We start from the raw sequence: 18,851 nt of genomic DNA, 5'->3' as shown, positions 1-18,851 counted from the left end.
AGTGCCTGTGTCAATTGTTTCTAATAAGGACTCGAAATTCACCTCAAGATTTTGGCAAAGTTTGCAAAATGAATTGAGATTGAGCATTGCATATCATCCATAGACCGATGGCCATTCAAAAAGAACAATCCAAACTTTGGAGGATATTTGCGTATGTGTGTATTGGACTTTCAAGGAAATTGGGAAACCCATTTGCCTCTAGTTGAATATGCTTACAACAATAGTTTCCATTCAAGCATTGGCATGACACCTTTGGAAGCTATATATGCCAGAAAATGTCGGTCACTCGATTTGTTAGACAGAAGTCGGAGATGGACCTATACTTGGGCTTGAAATTGTGCAAGAAATGACAGAAAAAGTGAAGCTAATTCAACAACGATTGAAAATTTCACAAAGCCAACAGAAAAGTTATGCGGGTGTTCGAAGGCGAGACAGGGAATATAAAGTGGGCGATCATGTTTTTATTAAGGTGACACCAATGAAAGGTCATACTCGCTTTGGAACCAAAGGCAAGTTAGCACCAAGGTATGTTGGGCCTTATGAAATTATTGAAAAGATTAATCCCGTGACATATCAGGTAGCTCTCCCTCTCGAAATGGAGCGCATGCATAATGTATTTTATGTTTCAATGTTGCGGGATTATCTCTGGGATCCTTTCCATGTTATTGAGCCTACCTACGTGCTTTTGAGTGATGATTATACTTTTGAAGAATGGCCCATTCAGATTGTTAACTGTCGGATTAAGAAGTTAAGAAACAAAGAAATTCCATTGGTGAAGGTGGATTGGAAAAATCATGGTGGTATCTATGCAACGTGGGAAAGGGAAGACGATATGAAGAAAAGATATCAGGACTTCTTCTCACTTGATCCTATGTTCTTTCTGGAGAAAGTTAATTGAGTTTGGAGGACCAAACGTCCTAAGGGGGAGAGAATGTGACAACCACCTTCATAATTAATTATGCTAATTACATGATTAGCCTTGATTATGTGATTAATGTTGATCATGTGATTATGTGTTAGTTATGGTGCCTTGTGTTATATGCATTGTAATGTTATTGCGTACAGATATGTATAGAGATGAATAGAACCTGTCTGATTCAGTAATTTAAACAAGTTAGAAATAAGTAATTCATATTAGTAAAAATTAAATGTAGTTTAATTTAATTAGTTTATGATGAGACTTAATTTAATTTGAGTGAAATTAATATAGTTTAAATTAACTCAATAAGTTATTCTAGAATAATTAGACCATTTATTATAATCCTAATTTTTACTCATCAAGTTGAACACAAACAAAAGGAACCTAGGAGAAAGACTAAGTGTATATTGTAGAGACAAAGTTGAGAAGAGTTCTAGAGAGGGAGAGAAAGAGCTCAAGAAGAAGAGAAATAGAGAACTAGGCAAATCTTCTACAAATTGATTACCTGAGGTAGAAATTCTTTCCTTATTTCATGAATTTGACCCAGTACACTTATAATCCTTTAGACTTTGATCAAGTTGAATTAATAAGAGATCATGCATAATTATGAGTTTAGTGGTGTAAATTGATGTTAGGATCTCATATGAGCAAATAAAGAAGGAATTGAAAGAATTTAGCTCAAAGATCAACATGCATGGCATGAATTCATGACATTTTGTTTATACACATATTTTCTTGCATGATCTTCATGACTTCTACAAGTTTCAAAAGCTTTCCTCATAAATTTTGGAATTGGAATTTTGAAACACATGGTTCATGTTTTTATAATTTCTTGGAGTCTTTGATCAACTAAATTGGAAGAATTAGCTCAAATTATGGACATGCATGATTTTATTCTTGTTCATGCACAACATTTCTTGCATGGTTTTGAAAATTGAAGGGAAAATCCATGGGATTTGAGGATTTGAAGCACAAGAATGCAAGTTTAAAGAATTTATATGTCAACTCAAACAACTTGATCATTGCATGGAAATTGAGCTTTGTTTTGAACTTATAATTTTTGTTTGAAGTTAGAAATTGTGAATTCAACATGTTTTTATGAATTTTGGTCTTTGAAATATACAGATATGAAGGTAGATTTTGAAGAAAAGGAAGTCCAAAAACAAGAGCAATTTTCGGACACATTTCAATCTAGACCGCTCGAGCAGCTTGGGCCACTGCTCAAGTGGCCAGCTCTCCTTTGCAACATGTATGCTCGAGCGGCCTGGGCCACTACATAAGCAACCAACCCTCCCTTGCAACATGCATTCTGTACGCTCGAGCGGCCAGAACCATCGCATGTGCAGCCAACAAAGCAGACTCCAGTTTTGTTTTCGCTTCGTTTTTCCAACTTCCGAGCCTCCATTTACGTGGTTTTCACATGTATTTGCATTCATGTGCATATCATAGGCATGAAAGAAAATAAAGGACAAGAAGTTATAACTGAACGGATAAGCAACTAATAGAAACTGAATAAGTATAAGTACCAAATTGAATAGAACCAACTGAATGAACTGAATATAATTGAGTTGTTGTGCATGAATTTGTTTCTTTAGGTCGGATGCCATATCTTAGGCACGTGTTTCAAGGAGCCCACTATAAGTAACAATGTTGTAAAACTATGTTCAACTGTACTTATTTTCTGATTGATGAAATGCACTGTTTTCTGAAATGTCGTTACTGAATCAATGATTGTCCTACTTTGTGAACTGTACTCGTGGCATCCATAGCAACTGTTACTGCTACTGTTACTGTTACTGCTATGGTTACAGAGATCTCTGTCAATTCCAACTCTTAGAACTACTATTTACTGTATTGATGGCCATCAAATGATTGTTCGGTCTTTAAGACCTATTGTACTGTTTTTCTATTGGATATACCACGTATGACTGATATGATTTCATATGACTCTGAAATGTATGAAAGATCGCTTTATGAACTGATTCACTACTGAAACTAATTATTTTGAATTGTTATAAGGATATCATTCATAAACCCCTTTACATAGTTGTTATTCATTGGGCTCTAGTTTATTGTTTATTATATGTATGTAGGTGATCAAGCACCGGGTTGGTCTTAGCGGTGTCGACTTGAACCCCATTTCGTCAGGCCAAACTGCTGTGCCTCACCATGAGGTTTCGAACCATCAAGTGTTAAGGCTTTCGGGTGGTCCAGAAGTTCACCCTTTGAAACTTGTGTATAAGTGACATGAATGTTCTATGACTTTTGTTACTACTGTTTTGGTAACGGGATTTAATTCCCTAACTTATGTTTTTACATTGTACATAAGTGTTTTATAGACTTAAGTGTTTATATATATATCAAAGTTGTCTGTTCATTTAAGTCCTCATGGCTCATTGGTGGTAATATTTTTATTATTTACAGGCTTTCACCGGCCCCTATTATTGTATTACTGTTATTACTGTTAAGTAGACTTTTGGTAATCACGGATTACTGGCCAGTTACGACGCTAAACCTATAGAGGCGAGTTTAGGTTGTGACATTACCTAAGAGGAATCTCTAATGAGTTTTCTACAATGGTGGGCAAGAATTTTCGATGAGTCTTCTAATGGTATTCTTTGGACACCGTTGAGTCGACAGAAATTTCAATGATGGACCGTCAGTGTAATGCTCTTCATTGGGGAAATGGTGTTTACAAATATAATTACGGTCAACATTCTCTTCAATAGGAGATGGTCGGTCATCAAAAGAAGAAAGAGAGAGGGTCTGCAAAATTAGGTGGGTGTGCCCTTGGGTGTAATAATATTATGAATAGAGGTAAATTTGGTATTAAGTGGGGTGTTCAAAGAAATCTTATTCAAAGTAAGGGTTTAGGGTAAGAGCTCAAAGAAATGGGAGGCCCAAAGAATTCAGGCAAGTGCTAATAGCAGCCCTTAAATCAAATCATTTTGACATTTTCATAATTTCCGAAATTGCCATGTACTTCAAAGGCCTATAAAATATGACATAATTATTGGCAAATCAAATCTTGCCATGTGTTTAATTGATCACAAATCAAAGATTACATGGTGGTGAAATCAAATATTGCCATGTGTTCAAGTGATGCAGTAAAAAAGTCTTTAGCTAATTAAATTAAGCCACTTATCACGTTGAGGTGGTCAAACCAATAAAATTATGGCACATCGTTAAAGTGACATTTGATATTTATCTCTACATAAATGAGAATAATTATCAAAGAAGTTAAACTCTATTAAGACTCTCATCTACCCATGCTTATAAATAGGGTGATCTCCAACACAATTTTACATGCAATTCTAAAATTCTACAAAAATTCTAGATAACAATTCTACACACATAAATCATGTAGAGAGAAAAATCTATATCAAAAAAAAATCTATATCAAGTCAAGGAAGAAAACTTTATCGGATTCAAGCCTCTAAAGCTTCGAAGATCTTTTCACCAAAAAACCTATCAATCTCCATAAAGTATAAAGCTTAGAGGATCATATCAAAAGTCATCATGAAACTTTGTAAATTTAGTCTTTTTCTTCTAAATTGATGAAGATTCTACAAACCTAATTTGAGAGTAAGTTATCAAGCTCTCAAGTCAAAATTTTATAAATTTGTCATCTTCTTCTACTTGAAAAAGATTTTGTCGTACGATTCGGGAACAGTTGTCAATCCCTCAACTTTTTGAAGAGAAGAATTAAAGAATTATTTTCTTTGACTATGAAATTAATCAGAGATTATAGTCGTTTTATTCAAAATTAATAAATTTATATTTGTTACTCTATTTTCTATTTTATTTTCAAAAGACATTTGTGTGTATGATAAGATAGCTACGGTTATCGAATCGACCTAATTTTTTTTATGTATGATCTACACATTGTGATCTAAAAAAAGAATGGTTTGAATCATTAAAACAGGACCAGTGATGATCTCCACGGGCCTAAACAATATGGTTCAATGTTGACTGAAGAAAAACTGCTCCTTGAAAAAAATATGCTTTGTCTTTTACTTTTCATTATGACGCAATCTCACACCTTTATTTATTTTTATGACCCAATCTCACTCCCTCTTTTTGGTTGCTCCTCTTCATTTTAATCTTATCAATTGCACACTCTCCGTACTCTTTGTTATGACTAGTTGGACCCCCCGCACGCTATGCACGTGCGATCGCATTATCATTGATAAAAATAATATAGCAAGGCAAAGAAATAATGTAGTTTTTTGAGATAATCTAACACAAAATACACAATATTTCTTCTTTTCTATCCTGCCAATCATAAACACATCTTGCATGAAATTGTGAACCAACAAACAAATTAAACCCTTATTGTGTTAAAGTGGAACTTTGTGGGTTTGCCAATTTTAAGGATTGATTTCTGTTATCTCTCTTTTTCTTCTCCTTACCACCAATGTTGCCACCCTTTTCAAGGCTAGAATTGAAAACAAATCCACTTTTTGAGTTTTTCCTATGAAGTTAATTAAAAAATAACATTAGAAATTTGTGTGGGTATGATTTTATAAAAATGTGAACATGTTGACAAATAGTTTTTTCCATAGTTCATTTTCAAAATAATTGTTTAACTACTAAAGTGTAATCAACCTTCTCCACAAAGCAATCCTCAACAACCATGTTTGAAATGTGATTCTTCTCGTAGTAAGGATTTGTAGTAATGATTCATATACTTTTTTTGTACAGGTGCACGTAGTGTGCATTTTCTCAAGCACACCTTTTTTTAATGCCTAGGCATATGAGCATAAGTATCCAAGAGTTAAAAATTCAAAATGTGTAATCCATTATCATTAGGTTTATCTACTGTGTCAGAGAGTCAAATTGCGGCATTTAGTAAAAAATTATCTAACAAATGCTATAACTTCCAGAATGCTTTAAACCAGTAGGGGAAGAAAGAGGGGGGGGGGGGGGTTGAAACCAATAGGAAAAAAGGGCCATTGCTACTCTAAACAAAGTTTAAATTAATTTCAATAGCAAGAGAATGAAAGAAAACAAGTCACATAAATTACAAAGCCAATATTTAACATCATCCAGTTGCTTCTTTGCTCCTGTAGATACGAATCCACATCAAAGACAATAACAATATTTTATAGCATTAAATAAAGACTAAGAAGTGAATTTCTTCATTCACATTTGTTCTTTGTGGTTATTTACATTTCTTCATTCGCAAGTTAGTGCATATGCAATAAATTTTTGTTTGTAGAGGCTACAAGATAAGTGAATGCACTTACTGTGCATCTTGCATGGAACTAAAAGCCTCGTGGTTGAACTTTAATGTGAGAATTGCAGCAACAACAACCGGTTCAAGGTTGCTATTCTGATGTTCTAGCTATCAGGAAAATGATGAACAGTTAAAATCCAAAGATTCAAAACTTTAGCTTTTGGTGGAATAACTTCTTATGTCATAGAGGAAAATAGATGAGAATTAGATAAATGCCAACTAGGGTGAACTAAAAGATTGGCAGTTTTTGAAATCATTGAATTTTTATAATGTAGCATACATCTCTAGTAATGAAGTTAGATATTTCTAATTTTGATGGCCAAGAACTCCAACCAGCTCATTTTAAGTGAATAATTTCATCCAATAGAAAGTTTTTAAAAAATGAAAAATGATGAGGTTTTCATTCGTTTTTTTTTTTTTTTTCATATATTAAGTGAGTGAACTTGTTTTCTTATTGAAAGCTTAAGGAAAAATATACCTTTACATTGAAGAGTTAGAAAAAGTTTATAACTGAATGACAAAGACCAATGAAATATATGTAGTAATTCCTAAATTTACATCCCATATGATAGTACATAACCAAGGAAACAATTCAATTTCATAGAAACTAAATTCAACACAAATTGGTAACCATGAGAGAATATCTAAAGGTTTATATATGTTGTCACATATTTCTCATAAATTAAATTAAATAAATAAAGTGTTAGAATATATGTTAGAATTATTCTAATTTTTGTTTCTTTATTTAGATTATTAACAGTTTGATTTATTGTGATTCCTTTAATTAGTGACTTAGTTCATTTGTAACAGTTTGATTGATTAATATAAAAGGGAGTGATATCATTATCATCCCTTAAAAGTTTGTTTTTCATCAAACAAACATGGTATCAGAGCCTTAGGGTTCATTGTTTACCTCTTATCACCAGACATCAACACCCATCATCACGAAACACCAGCCGATAGCACCAATCAATACTCTACAACATTCGGAGGTCACCCATCACCATTCGACTCCGCCAGGGTGAGTTTTGGGCCTCTATCATGCCCTGTTGGGGGTTATGAACCAGCCTTGGTCCTCTTCGTGACTCGCCCAATTCTTGGTTCTTATATTTACTGACCCACACCCTTTTAGTCTTCATCATGATTCATTCATCCACCTCTGGACAGCCTAGTGTAGACACCCCATTTTTGACTGACCTTAAGACTCAGACATCACTGATTGAGCACTCGGTGATGATGAATATGGTGCTCGCTCTGAGGTCACGGAGTCCCGGCTGCAAGCCTTGCCTCCAGACTTCCGGACTCTTTCGCGCCTTGCCTCGGTTTGCGAACCAGGCTCTATTTTCTCTGTTTTCTTTTCTCGAAGGGAGGGAGAGGTCTCGTAGATCATCTCTCAGTGGCCGTAGGCTACGTTTCGTGGTCGTAGGCCATTTTTTTCCCATTTGGAGCCCGGTTTCCGATTTTTCGGAGCCGACGGCCGTGTGCCTCGGTTCGGGACCGCCTAACCACCTCCGTTTGCTCTGGTTTTTGGCACACATCTTATTTACTCCCTTTTGGGAGACACTGTGGCCCGAGAGACCAACTTTGTGGTCGAATGCCACCTCCGGTGCTTAACAGCCCATTTTTGGGGCCCCGGGCAACGCGTTTTGGCCCCCGAACCTTCGTTTTGCATCAGTTTTGGTTCATTCTTCGTGGAGACCTTATTTTCATTGTTAGGAAGCTTGTAGGAGGGTGGGAGGCCAGCAATTGTTCTAAAAAGCCAGCTTTATTTCTTCATCGCTCTCCGTCGCCCATTTTCCTTACTAAAAAGCTAATGTTGACCACCCCGAGGCCACTTTCTTTAGCCCTAAACCCCATATTTGTGTTGTACACACCTGGGAGGCCACCAATATGTATAGGTCGGCCAGTAATTGTCCTTGACCCTTTTGAATCCCTCTAAAAAGTTGGCTTTTCTCTCTCCTGATTCACATTTTCTGGGTTTTTACCACATATTTGTGTTGTGCACACATGGGAGGCCACCTTTTTGGGGTGGCCGACCAGCAATTTGTATTGACCCTTTTGACCCCTGGCTGGCCGGCCATGGCGGGTGGCCGGCCACCCACTTGAACATTTTGAACCTGGCCGGCCAGAATCCTCTCTCCAAGTGTGTTCCAGCTGTGCAATTTGTTTTCTCCGAGATTTTGTATCCGGGGGACTGCCTTTTGAGGGGAAATTTGAATTGGTTTTCCCCTCCTTTTCCTCCACTCCTCCCTCTATAAAACCAGACACCCCCTGCTCCATTTTAGAGGGTTACAAAATTCTTGTTTAGAGCCTTGCTTACATCTCTCCCTCTCCTTCTCTTCGAAGCCTCAAAACCCTAAAAGCCTTGCACCATTTACACACAAACCCATAGCTCCACACATCCACACTCCATTCCAGACTTTTGAAGCTAATTTCTAGAGGCTAGGAGCTCCTCTTCTTGGTCCAAAGGCTTCCGGTTCATTGCTCTTCAAGGGTAAGCACACTTTTCCCCTAAACTAGTCTTTTCTTGCTTCATTTATAAGCCTTTCTTGCAAGCATTTTTGGGATCCGACCCAAACTGTAAATAGTCATATTTTGTGCTCATATCCATGTTTTATTAAGGGTCTTTCTCTGTTTGAGGTCTCCTCCTCACCCTTTGTGTTTAAACTCTCTTTTAGGCCTATTTTTGCATGATATTTTAGGCTTATTTGTGAGCTGTTTCGGACTTGGTCATAAACTGTGAAATGTCTTGTTTTGAGCCCCTCTTCTACTTTGTTGAAGGGCTCTCCTCTGTTTGAGGCCAGAAGCTATCAATTGTTTCTTTATCCCTTTTTTTAGGCCTTTTTCTTGCATGATATTTTAGGCCTACTTGTAATTATTTTTGAAACTTGACATAAACTGTAAAGTGCCTTTTTTTGAGCCCCTCTTCAACTTTGTTGAAGGACTCTCCTCTGTTTGAGGCCAGCAACTATCAGTTGTCTCTTTATCCCTCTTTTAGGCCTTTTTCTTGCATGATATTTTAGGCCTACTTGTGATTATTTTAGAAGCTTGACATAAACTGTAAAGTGCCTTTTTTGGAGCCCCTCTTCAACTTTGTTGAAGGGCTCTTCACTGTTTGAGGCCAGATGCTGTCCCTTGTCTCTATTCTCTCTTTTAGGGCCATTTTTGCATGATAGATTAGCCCTACTTGTGTTTATTTTTGAGAGTTGTCATAAACTGAAAAATATCTTGTTTTAATCTCATATTCAAGTTTGTTTAAGGTTCAATTTTTGTTTGAGGTCATATGCTTCCTTGTATGCTTGATTGTCTCCTATTTTGAGTCTTACACCTAAGCCCTTGTTGTATGCTTTGTTTGGCCTTCTAGCCACTGAAATCCAATGAATTTTCAGTGGCTAAGACACTGTTTTGAGCTTCCAAATCAGAGGGGGTGACCCCCTCTCACCTTGACTTGTTTGGTGGTCATTTTGGCCTTCCGAAGAGACCCTATCTTGCATGCTTTGGAGTCACTTTCTAGGGTCAATTTGGTGAGTTTTGAGACTACCATATTTGATTTTCATAGTTTTTTATGCCATGCCAAATGTCTATCTTGCATGTGCTTAATGACTCCTTGCATGGCCCTCTAAAGTAACTCATCATTTTTGCATGCCATGGTTGCATATCAATGGTTATTTGGGCCTATTTGCACATGTTTTATTCACTGATTTTTGCTGGTTTGGTGAGATTCCATGTGCATCCTGTACTTTCCATGTAAACCATGTTTGCTAGTCAAAATTGCATGCTATTTTAGTCCATCTTGCTAGCATCTTTTGGCCATGCTTTGAACTGAAAATGTCCATGTTTTGGGACTGCCTTGGCTCTGTCTTCATGCTTCATGATCAAACAATGCATGCTTTGTATAGCTACAAGTCATTCCATGTGCCTAGTTTCGAGTTTCGGGGTTCATCTCATGCATCGGGTGCTGTATTTCCATAATTCGGGACCATTTTGCATCATATTTCAATGCTGGAATCTACATGCTTGTATGCCATATTCCATGCCTTGCCATGCCTTGTTAGAGTTGCATGTTATGCCTAGGATTGGTCCTCGATTTGCGTACATGTGTGCACGCATTTCGATAGTCTCATTTTCACCTAATGGCTACTGATGTGAGCGTGGCTGAGGTCTGCTCATGTTAGTGTAAGTCCATTATGCATTGCGTATGCCATTTCATTTCATAGCATTGCGTATGCTAGGTTGTATGTTAGAGCATTGTGTATGCCTCGTTACATCGTGCATTGTGTATGCCATTTAATAGCATTGTGTATGCTAGGTTACATGTTAGGATTACATTCATGCATGTCATGCATATTACATTGTGTTCGGGATAGGAGTTAGCCCGAGCACGGGAAACGAGGGACGTTTCGTACTCCGAGTGACGGAACGTGTCTCAATTCCCGGTCGCCGACACTCCGGATCACCCATGATGGAGTTTAGGTCCTGTTGTGTTTTCATGTGCATTCATTTCATATTGAGTCGTGCAATTCGACTCCTCGGCCATCACGCATCGAGATATGTGATTGGTGGCACGAGGATCGAGGACTACACTCCCTGAAGAGTAGTCATGCATACATATGTGAAAATACTTTGCCATGCCCCTTTGTTGCTCTCTGTTGCAGCAAATCAAGAATCAGCAGCCTTCCGAAGTTTGGCACGCATTCCAAGAACAATTGGAAACAGAGGCAAACCGGAGCATCGTAATGGATTTCCGCGCAAGGTAACTCAAGCATGCATCATCCATCATTTGGAACAGAGCTGAGGCGGTCCATGAATTTGCGTGCCAATTTACTGCTTTCCTAGATTAATTTGTTAATTAATTAGGGTTTTGTAATTATTTATTCGGGACTGTATTATTTATTCATTTGGGACTGCATTATTCTTTTGGACCCTCTGTGCGAGAGCAATGTTCTAATAAGTGTGCGTGTGTGTGATGTATGTGTTCCAACCCTACGTCTTTCTCCCTTTTATTTACCTGTTTATGATGGTTAGATTAGGGCATGTTTCAATTAGCATACAGTATGATAACATGTTTGCATTCATTCATCTGTCTTGCATGCACCGGGCTCGGCGCATCATACTAACTGCATTGTATTTCAATTCCAAGTTGAATACTTGTTAGTTGTAGCATTTCGCATGCCATCTTTAGAATAGCCGAGCCTTCTATAGTTGCATTTTTGCATGTGTTGCATTAGGCATTTCTGTATAGTTAGGATCATGCATGGATTTTTAATTAGCTTTTGTTTTGGCTTGGAGTACTCGGTAAGTGTTTTTGCTTTAGCATCCTTGCATGTGTGTGAGTGACTGCCATGATAGCATGCTTACCATGAGGCTATATGCTTATGTGATATAACAGCCTGAATGCCTGTGGGTGAAGGTTGGATTATTTGAATTGGAATAAATGCATTGACTGTGAGTTTTAAGCCCACTAGATAGTGGCAAAATCATGTTTTTCTAAGCCCACCCGAGGGTGGCAAACCCACGTCTTAGCCTACTTGCGGGTAGCACCATCAAACCACTTTCAAAAATAAAAACATGAAATGTTTTGTTCCAATTCAGACGATCCAGTCTATACTTGTATGTTGTGCGCATCACATAGTAAATCTAGGCTAATAACTGGAATAAGAACGCATAATGTTTCCAAAAATAGATATCATGGTTAGTAGAGGCCGATCTTTGATCAGGCGAGCGGGGGTGCTCACGAAGTGACCTTCCCCAATCGTACCCAAGTTCCCGAGCCGAGGCAACTTTGGTGATGACGGACACGTGGCCTTAGGCAACGAGTCAGGGTTTCCTAAATTTCCCAAAAATAAAATATTTAGGTGGCGACTTTATATCTGGCAAAGTAGTCCATGTTTGGCACTTCTTTCAAAAAATCTATTTTCTCAAAATGATTTGCCGAATTTGGACTCTTCGGTTCAGATTAAGAACCGTGACAATTTGAGAGTCCGAACTTGTAGTGAACCCCAAATGAACGGAACGGGACCTCATCCCTCCCGGGGCATTCGGGGACGTCTACAGTTTCTGGCGACTCCGTTGGGGACTTAGAGAACTTGACTCGAACTCATGATATCTTGTTTTGACTACACTTATGTGTTTCTTTGCATTGCATTTGCATTGGTGCACCTAGGACACTGTGTTTGCCATCTGCTATTCCTGAACGGTTTGCCGGACGCTTGTCTTGTCAAGGCATGACCATAAGGCTGACCGGTTATGGGCTTTGGCAGTATGGGAACACAAACCCCGGTTTTACTGGGGCACCCTTTTTGACCATTCGACCTAGTGCATATTCGGATCCATAGTGACCATTCCAAACTAGGACAGGTTGCATACTCGATATAGGTTGTTTGAAACCGCTGTGTGCGTAGTGAAACCCTAGCTCTTGACAAAATAGGACAGGGAAACCCTCCCCCAACATAGGGGTGTTTTGGCTCTCAATTATCTGTTATGTGCTATCAGAGTGTGTCTCTACAGGGGTTGCGTATATCAGTTTGCGAGTTTGAGGCGTCAGGCCTGCGGGCATCAGTCAGTGTTTGAGAATCAGTTATCTGCGGGTATCAGATTCAGTCTTTGGGGACAGTGATTCAGGGATAATGATCAGTGATTGAGGACAGTGTGTGTTCAGCTTATTGACCGTGTGTTGATTATGCCCAGCTGTGTGTTGTGCATTTAATTTAAGTTGATATGCTGTCCGTTTATCTATTTATTTATTTCCTTATCGCTTTATTTATCTTTTTACTACGGACAGTTTTAACACAATTGCTTCCGACCAAGTAGATATTCCCCTAGCACTCTGGACAAGAGGTCGCCGACTCAACCGATCCGAGGATCTAGTTGATGGACAGCCAGTGTTTCACTCTCTACCCCCGGTTATTAGGCAAAGACCAAGGGAATGCAGTGTATCCGAGCAAAGGTTGCCAGAGCAGTCGATTACCCCATCAGTGGACAGTCAGATTGAGATCCCAATTGTTGCTATAGAAACAGACCTGCCAATAGTTTAGACAAATCAGGGCAGTATGGCGGCACCGACAGGAGTTGAGGAAATGATGCGTCAGATGCAAGACACCATGAGAGCCATGCAGCAGGACGCTGTTCGCTGAGATGAGTTTGCCAAACAACAAGCCGAGATCATGGCCCAGCAAGCAGAATTAATTGCCAGGCTGCAACAACAAACCGGGGCATCCGCTTCACACCCGAGGAGGCACCAAATGTCCAGGAAGATACGGACATACCAATGGGGCCAGCTCCGCCCCCAATTCTGCCCCAGCTATCTAAGGCACCTACGCATGTCAATCAATCGGACTCTCCCTTCGAGTTCGAGGTAGACCATACAACATTGAAATTGAGCAAGCTCGAGAAGCTATTCAAAAAATCTCAAGGGGTAAAGGCTATCCCGGATATCGAGGACGGATATACCGACGTGGCTGTAACGTTGCCGGATAGATTCAAAATGTCGCAGATCGATCGCTTCGACGGATCTGGCAATCCCATGGTCCACCTCCAGTTATTCTCAGATATATTACAGCAAATGGGCCTCACCAGACCCCAGAAGCTTTCGCTATTCGGCCGGACCCTGTCAGGCGTGGCCGCTATCTGGTATGCAAAGTTGGAGGATGATGTCAAGCGGAGTTGGGATGAAATGGCCGAGGCCTTTGTTGCGCAATACTCTTACAACACCCAAATTGAGATTACAATTCGTGATCTCGAAACAACAAGGCAGGAGCACAAAGAGAGTTTCTCGGATTTTGTAACCCGATGGAGGGCGAAGGCTTCAATGATGACCCTAAGGCCTACTGACAAGGACCAGATCAGGATGATTGTGCGCAATCTCCAGCCAAAACTAATGCAAAAGATGATTGTACTCCCCTTCCCTACCTTTTCTAATCTGCATGAGATGGGGGTACAAATTGAAGATGCAATGAAACAGGGTCTGATTGACCAGGATAAGGAACAGCCCAGAAGAACCTTTAACCGCAACAACAATGTAGGCCCGAGTGGCGCTGCAACTACAAGGACTTCGGAAGTCAGCATGGTCACTACCATTCCCCCTCCCTTTCCAAGACCCATGGCAGCCACACCTTTCTCCGGTGCATCCGGAAGTAACACCCAAACCACCAAGTACCCACCCAGAGGCCAAAGAAACTTCAACCCATTGTATATGCCCCTGTCCAAGGCTCTGGGGGTATTAATCAGGAAAGGGCATCTAAAACCCTTGGAGTCGAGGCCACTACCAAACCCACTTCCTCCCTCTCACAACCTAGCAAAATACTGCGCGTATCACCAACAACATGGTCACGACACTGACCAATGTTTCCGACTGCGTCATGAGATTCAAGATCTCATTGACAAATAGGTGATCCTACCTCCAAAAAAACCCAATGTCACAACTAACCCACTCCCTACACACAACCAAGTTCCACCTCCCAAAAGAGTCAATTTTATCCAAACTGGGGTCGTGTCTTACGATCCTAGTATCTATATCACTCCTTCCCATCTACCTAAGCTGGAGGTGCTCCTTCCTGACAGCTCTGACTTTTTGTGCATGTTAGACATCTCCAGAACGCAACCCGAGCCAATGGTGGTGACTGTCGAAGACAGAGTAGAGGAGATTTCAGAGGAGGATGGAATTACTGAACCAGGGTTTGAGCAGTCTGGGAGTGTCGCTGGGAAAGCCTACGATCCGAGTGATTACATTATGCCAACAGGACAGTTTGAGCCAAGTGTTGAATTGACAGAGAGGGCAGAGCTGTGTACGATCCAAGGGGACGAATTTGAGCAAGGAACGGATGACGTGGCGGCTATAGAAGAGGACTTTGCCAACCTACAGTTTTTCAATGACCAAGAATCAAGGGGCGCGGCAGTTAACTGGTTTGATTATGAGGAATCGGCAGAGGTTACCGGATGGCTGGATGATCAACCGGATATTGTGGAAGAGTTCCAACCAGAACAGGGCCCGGCAGGGGCGAGAGTATCAATTGTGGCCGGAAGGGTCAGAAGTCAGAATACATTGCCGGAGAGCGCCGGTATGAAGAATTTCGCTCGGGACTTGAGCATTGTGGATGCAGAGAAAGTAGAACCACAAACTGCACTGATGCAGTCAGAATAAGAAACGTTTTGGGATTCTGAGAGAATCAGGAAGGCAAAAGCCTGTGAAGGGGCCAAAAGTGCTGTGGGCATAGGAATAGAAGATGTTGCGGGCATGTGGGCTGAAGGTACTGCGAGTACGATCATACCGGGGCCGGACAGGTGTCTGTCGGCCGCTGACGGAATGTGGTGGGAAGACGATGATTTATGTCTTGCCTATACAGACGAGGATTGAGGGAGCAATCAGCCAGACGACACCTGGTATATCGGCGAGGTCGATCATATGACGAGAAGTGGGCGGTATTTCAAGCCCCCGCACCTAGACTAGCCAGAAGCATTTGGAAAGGATAAGGAAGCTGAGAGACAAAAAGAAAAGCAAATCGAAGAAGAGGCTGTACTGAAACAGTTAAAGAAGATACAAGTAGACATCTCCATTTGGGGACTGCTTATGGCATCACGAGTACACAGGCAGGTTGTCCTTTCAGCCATGGACAAGGCCAAGCTTTCTATAGACACCACACCAGAGCAGCTAGTTGGATTAGTTTTTCCGGGAGGAGGTTCCCCGATGTTGACCTTTTCTGACAAAGAACTACCGCCTGAAGGCGCAAATCACAACAAACCTCTCTATATCTCGGTGGAATGTAGAGGCAAATGGGTACCAGTGGTTCTTGTCGACACGGGATCCGCTATTAACGTGTGCCCGTCAAGGACAGCATATGCAATTGGGTTGAAGCCCGCGGACTTTGTGCCAACTACTCAAGTGATCAGAGCCTATGATAACACAAGCAGAGAGGTGATGGGGACTGTCAAAATTCAGACCCAAGTTGGTCCAAGACAACACAACATTGAATTCTATGTCTTGGATGTTCCCGGAACCTTTAACCTACTTTTGGGGGAACCGTGGTTGCACCAGGTCAAGGCAGTCTCTTCCACCTTGCATTAGATGTTGAAATACCCTCACGGGAAAGGGGTAGCTATTGTTTTTGGGAATTCATCAATCCATCCGCCGCCGGAAGTGTCTACACCAGTCTTGGAAATCGAACATGGCACGGAGGATTTGTTCTTATCAGGGTTTACTTTGGCTGAGGTCTGAATTGTGCAGAACATCATGGCTGTTAATGAGGAAGTGTATGTCAGTGCTCAATCTGTATACCTCATGAACAAGCTTCAACACATCCCCGGGATGGGATTGGGAAAGAGCGGCCGGAAGGGCGTCGCAGCATTGGCCGAAGTGCCGCACAATCCGCATACCTTTGGCTTGGGTTATCTGCCCACCAAAGAGGACTGGGTGAGGAAGGGTAAAGAGATGGCTGGGAGAGCCAAAGCAAAGAAGGCGGGGAAGCCATTTTGTGGCTTCCCAGAGCCATGGCTGAATGCGGAGAGGAAGCGCGTGCCTGGTTTCGAGATCTTCTTCGACCTGCAACTATTCGGGGATGACGTTGCCAAAGAGCAGACGAACCCATCAGTTGAGGTTGAGCAGTGTAAGAAATTGCAGTCTGAGGACACCGAACTTGAAATGGGGGTAGCGCTGGTGTGTCTACTTTCAGATCCTCCGATCGGCCAGGAGTGCTTGGGGGATAACTTCTCGGTATGCGTGATCAGGAGTGGAACGGCTGCGGGCCCGCCAGCAACTATTTTGGATGCATCTATCGCACCCTCTCTCATTTGGCAGTATGAAGAGGGATTTTTGTCCAGCAGCACCGAGTCAGGTAGTGAGCCGGAATCTGATTCCACCGAGTCTTGTGAGTCAAAATCTGGTTCCAGCTCGACTGAGTCTGAGTCTGGTAATCCTGGGGATGATAACCCGGATGCCACAGTCTTGTCCAGGTCGTCTTTTTCTTTTTCTTTTGAGTCTGTTGTAACCGAGGAATCGGACGATTTGGATGTGCTTAATGAGAATCAAGTAGCTGTGGTTTCTGAGTACTTTTCTGTGCCCTTGATTTATTGCATCAACTCAGACTTTCAAAATTTTGACGAAAACGATGAGGACGAAATTCCTCCGATTTTGCAATGCTTAATTGAACAAGAGCAGGAAAGATTTGTTAAACCCCTAGTTGATGAAATCACAACAGTAAATATTGGTACTGAGGAGGACTCGCGGCTGGTCCAGATCGGGTCCACGTTGTCTTCAGAGGAACGCGAGCACTTAGTCGCTTTATTAAAAGATTTCAAAGATGTTTTCGCGTGGTTCTATGAAGACATGCCTGGAATCGATCCTGAGATAGTACAGCACCGGATCCCTCTTGACCCCGAGGCCCGACCCGTTAAACAGAAACTCAGGAGGATCTGCCCCGACTGGGCTCTCAAGATTAAGGAAGAGGTCACCAAGCAAATCGACGCGGGCTTCTTGTTGGTATCCGAATACCCAACTTGGTTGGCCAACATCGTCCCAATGCCGAAGAAAGATGGCAGGATCAGGGTATGCGTGGATTTCAGGGATTTGAACAGAGCTAGTCCCAAGGATGACTTTCCCTTGCTGCATATTGACGAGTTAGTGGACTTCACAGCGGGGCATGCTTTGCTCTCGTTCATGGATGGCTTCTCAGGCTATAATCAGATAGTGATGGCACCTGAAAACCGGGAGAAGACCGCTTTCACCACCCCGTGGGGGACCTACTGCTACAGAGTAATGCCGTTCGGGTTAAAGAATGCTGGAGCTACATATCAACGGGCCACGACTACAATATTGCATGACATGATCCACAAAGAGGTTGAGGTGTACGTGGACGACATGATTGTCAAGTTCAAAGAAAGAGAGGGCCACTATACCGCCTTGCAAAAGTTCTTTCAAAGGATCAGAGAATTTTGGTTGCGGCTAAATCCTCAGAAGTGTACATTCGGTGTTACAGCGGGAAAAATGCTGGGGTTTCTGATTACACAAAGGGGCATCGAGGTCGAGCCTTCAAAAATCAAGGCCATCTTAGAAATGCCACCACCAAGGACTGAAAAGGAGGTGCGAGGCTTTCTGGTAAAGTGCAATTCATAAGACGGTTTATCTCAAAATTAACCTTGACTTGTGAACCACTTTTTGGTCTCTTGAAGAAAGGCAAGAAATTCCAATGGGACGGCCGATGCCAAGCTGCTTTTGAACAGATCAAGGAATATTTACAGAACCCGCCCGTGTTGTCACCGCCAGAGCCGGGGAAACCGTTGATATTGTACCTCTTAGTGACTGAGACCACAATGGGCTGTATGCTCGCACAAGAATCAGAGGACAAGGTGGAAATGGCTATCTACTATCTGAGCAAGAAGATGCTAGAGTATGAGACTCGCTACACATCGTTGGAGAAGGCTTGCTTAGCTTTGGTATGGGCTACCAGGAAGCTGCGGCACTACCTGTTAGCTCACTCTGTAATGTTGGTTTCACGACTCGATCCCATCAAATATCTTTTCGAGAAACTAGCACTTACGGGTAGGCTAGCTCGTTGGTTGCTGTTGCTCTCCGAATTCGATCTAAAATATGTAACATGCAAGTCAATCAAGGGAAGAGCAGTGGCAGAGTTCTTAGCCGATCATCCATTTGAAGCAGGTGAAGCAGTTGAGTACTTATTCCCAGATAAAGCCATTTTGCACATC

At 41.4% G+C, this 18,851-nt stretch overlaps 1 protein-coding gene across 1 annotated transcript; it reads left to right on the top strand.

Moving 5' to 3' along the window:
• Positions 1-346: 346 nt before the first annotated feature.
• Positions 347-898, top strand: LOC145802220 (uncharacterized). The gene has a single exon (XM_082894901.1). The coding sequence runs from the start codon at positions 347-349 to the stop codon at positions 896-898; it is 552 nt and encodes a 183-aa protein (XP_082751027.1).
• The last annotated feature ends 17,953 nt before the right edge of the window (positions 899-18,851 follow it).

This window comes from Camellia sinensis, chromosome 11 (assembly GCF_055761805.1).
Source record: "Camellia sinensis isolate YWXY chromosome 11, ASM5576180v1, whole genome shotgun sequence".
In the NCBI taxonomy this organism is placed as follows: domain Eukaryota; kingdom Viridiplantae; phylum Streptophyta; class Magnoliopsida; order Ericales; family Theaceae; genus Camellia; species Camellia sinensis.
This window is presented reverse-complemented; position numbering and strand designations above follow the sequence as displayed.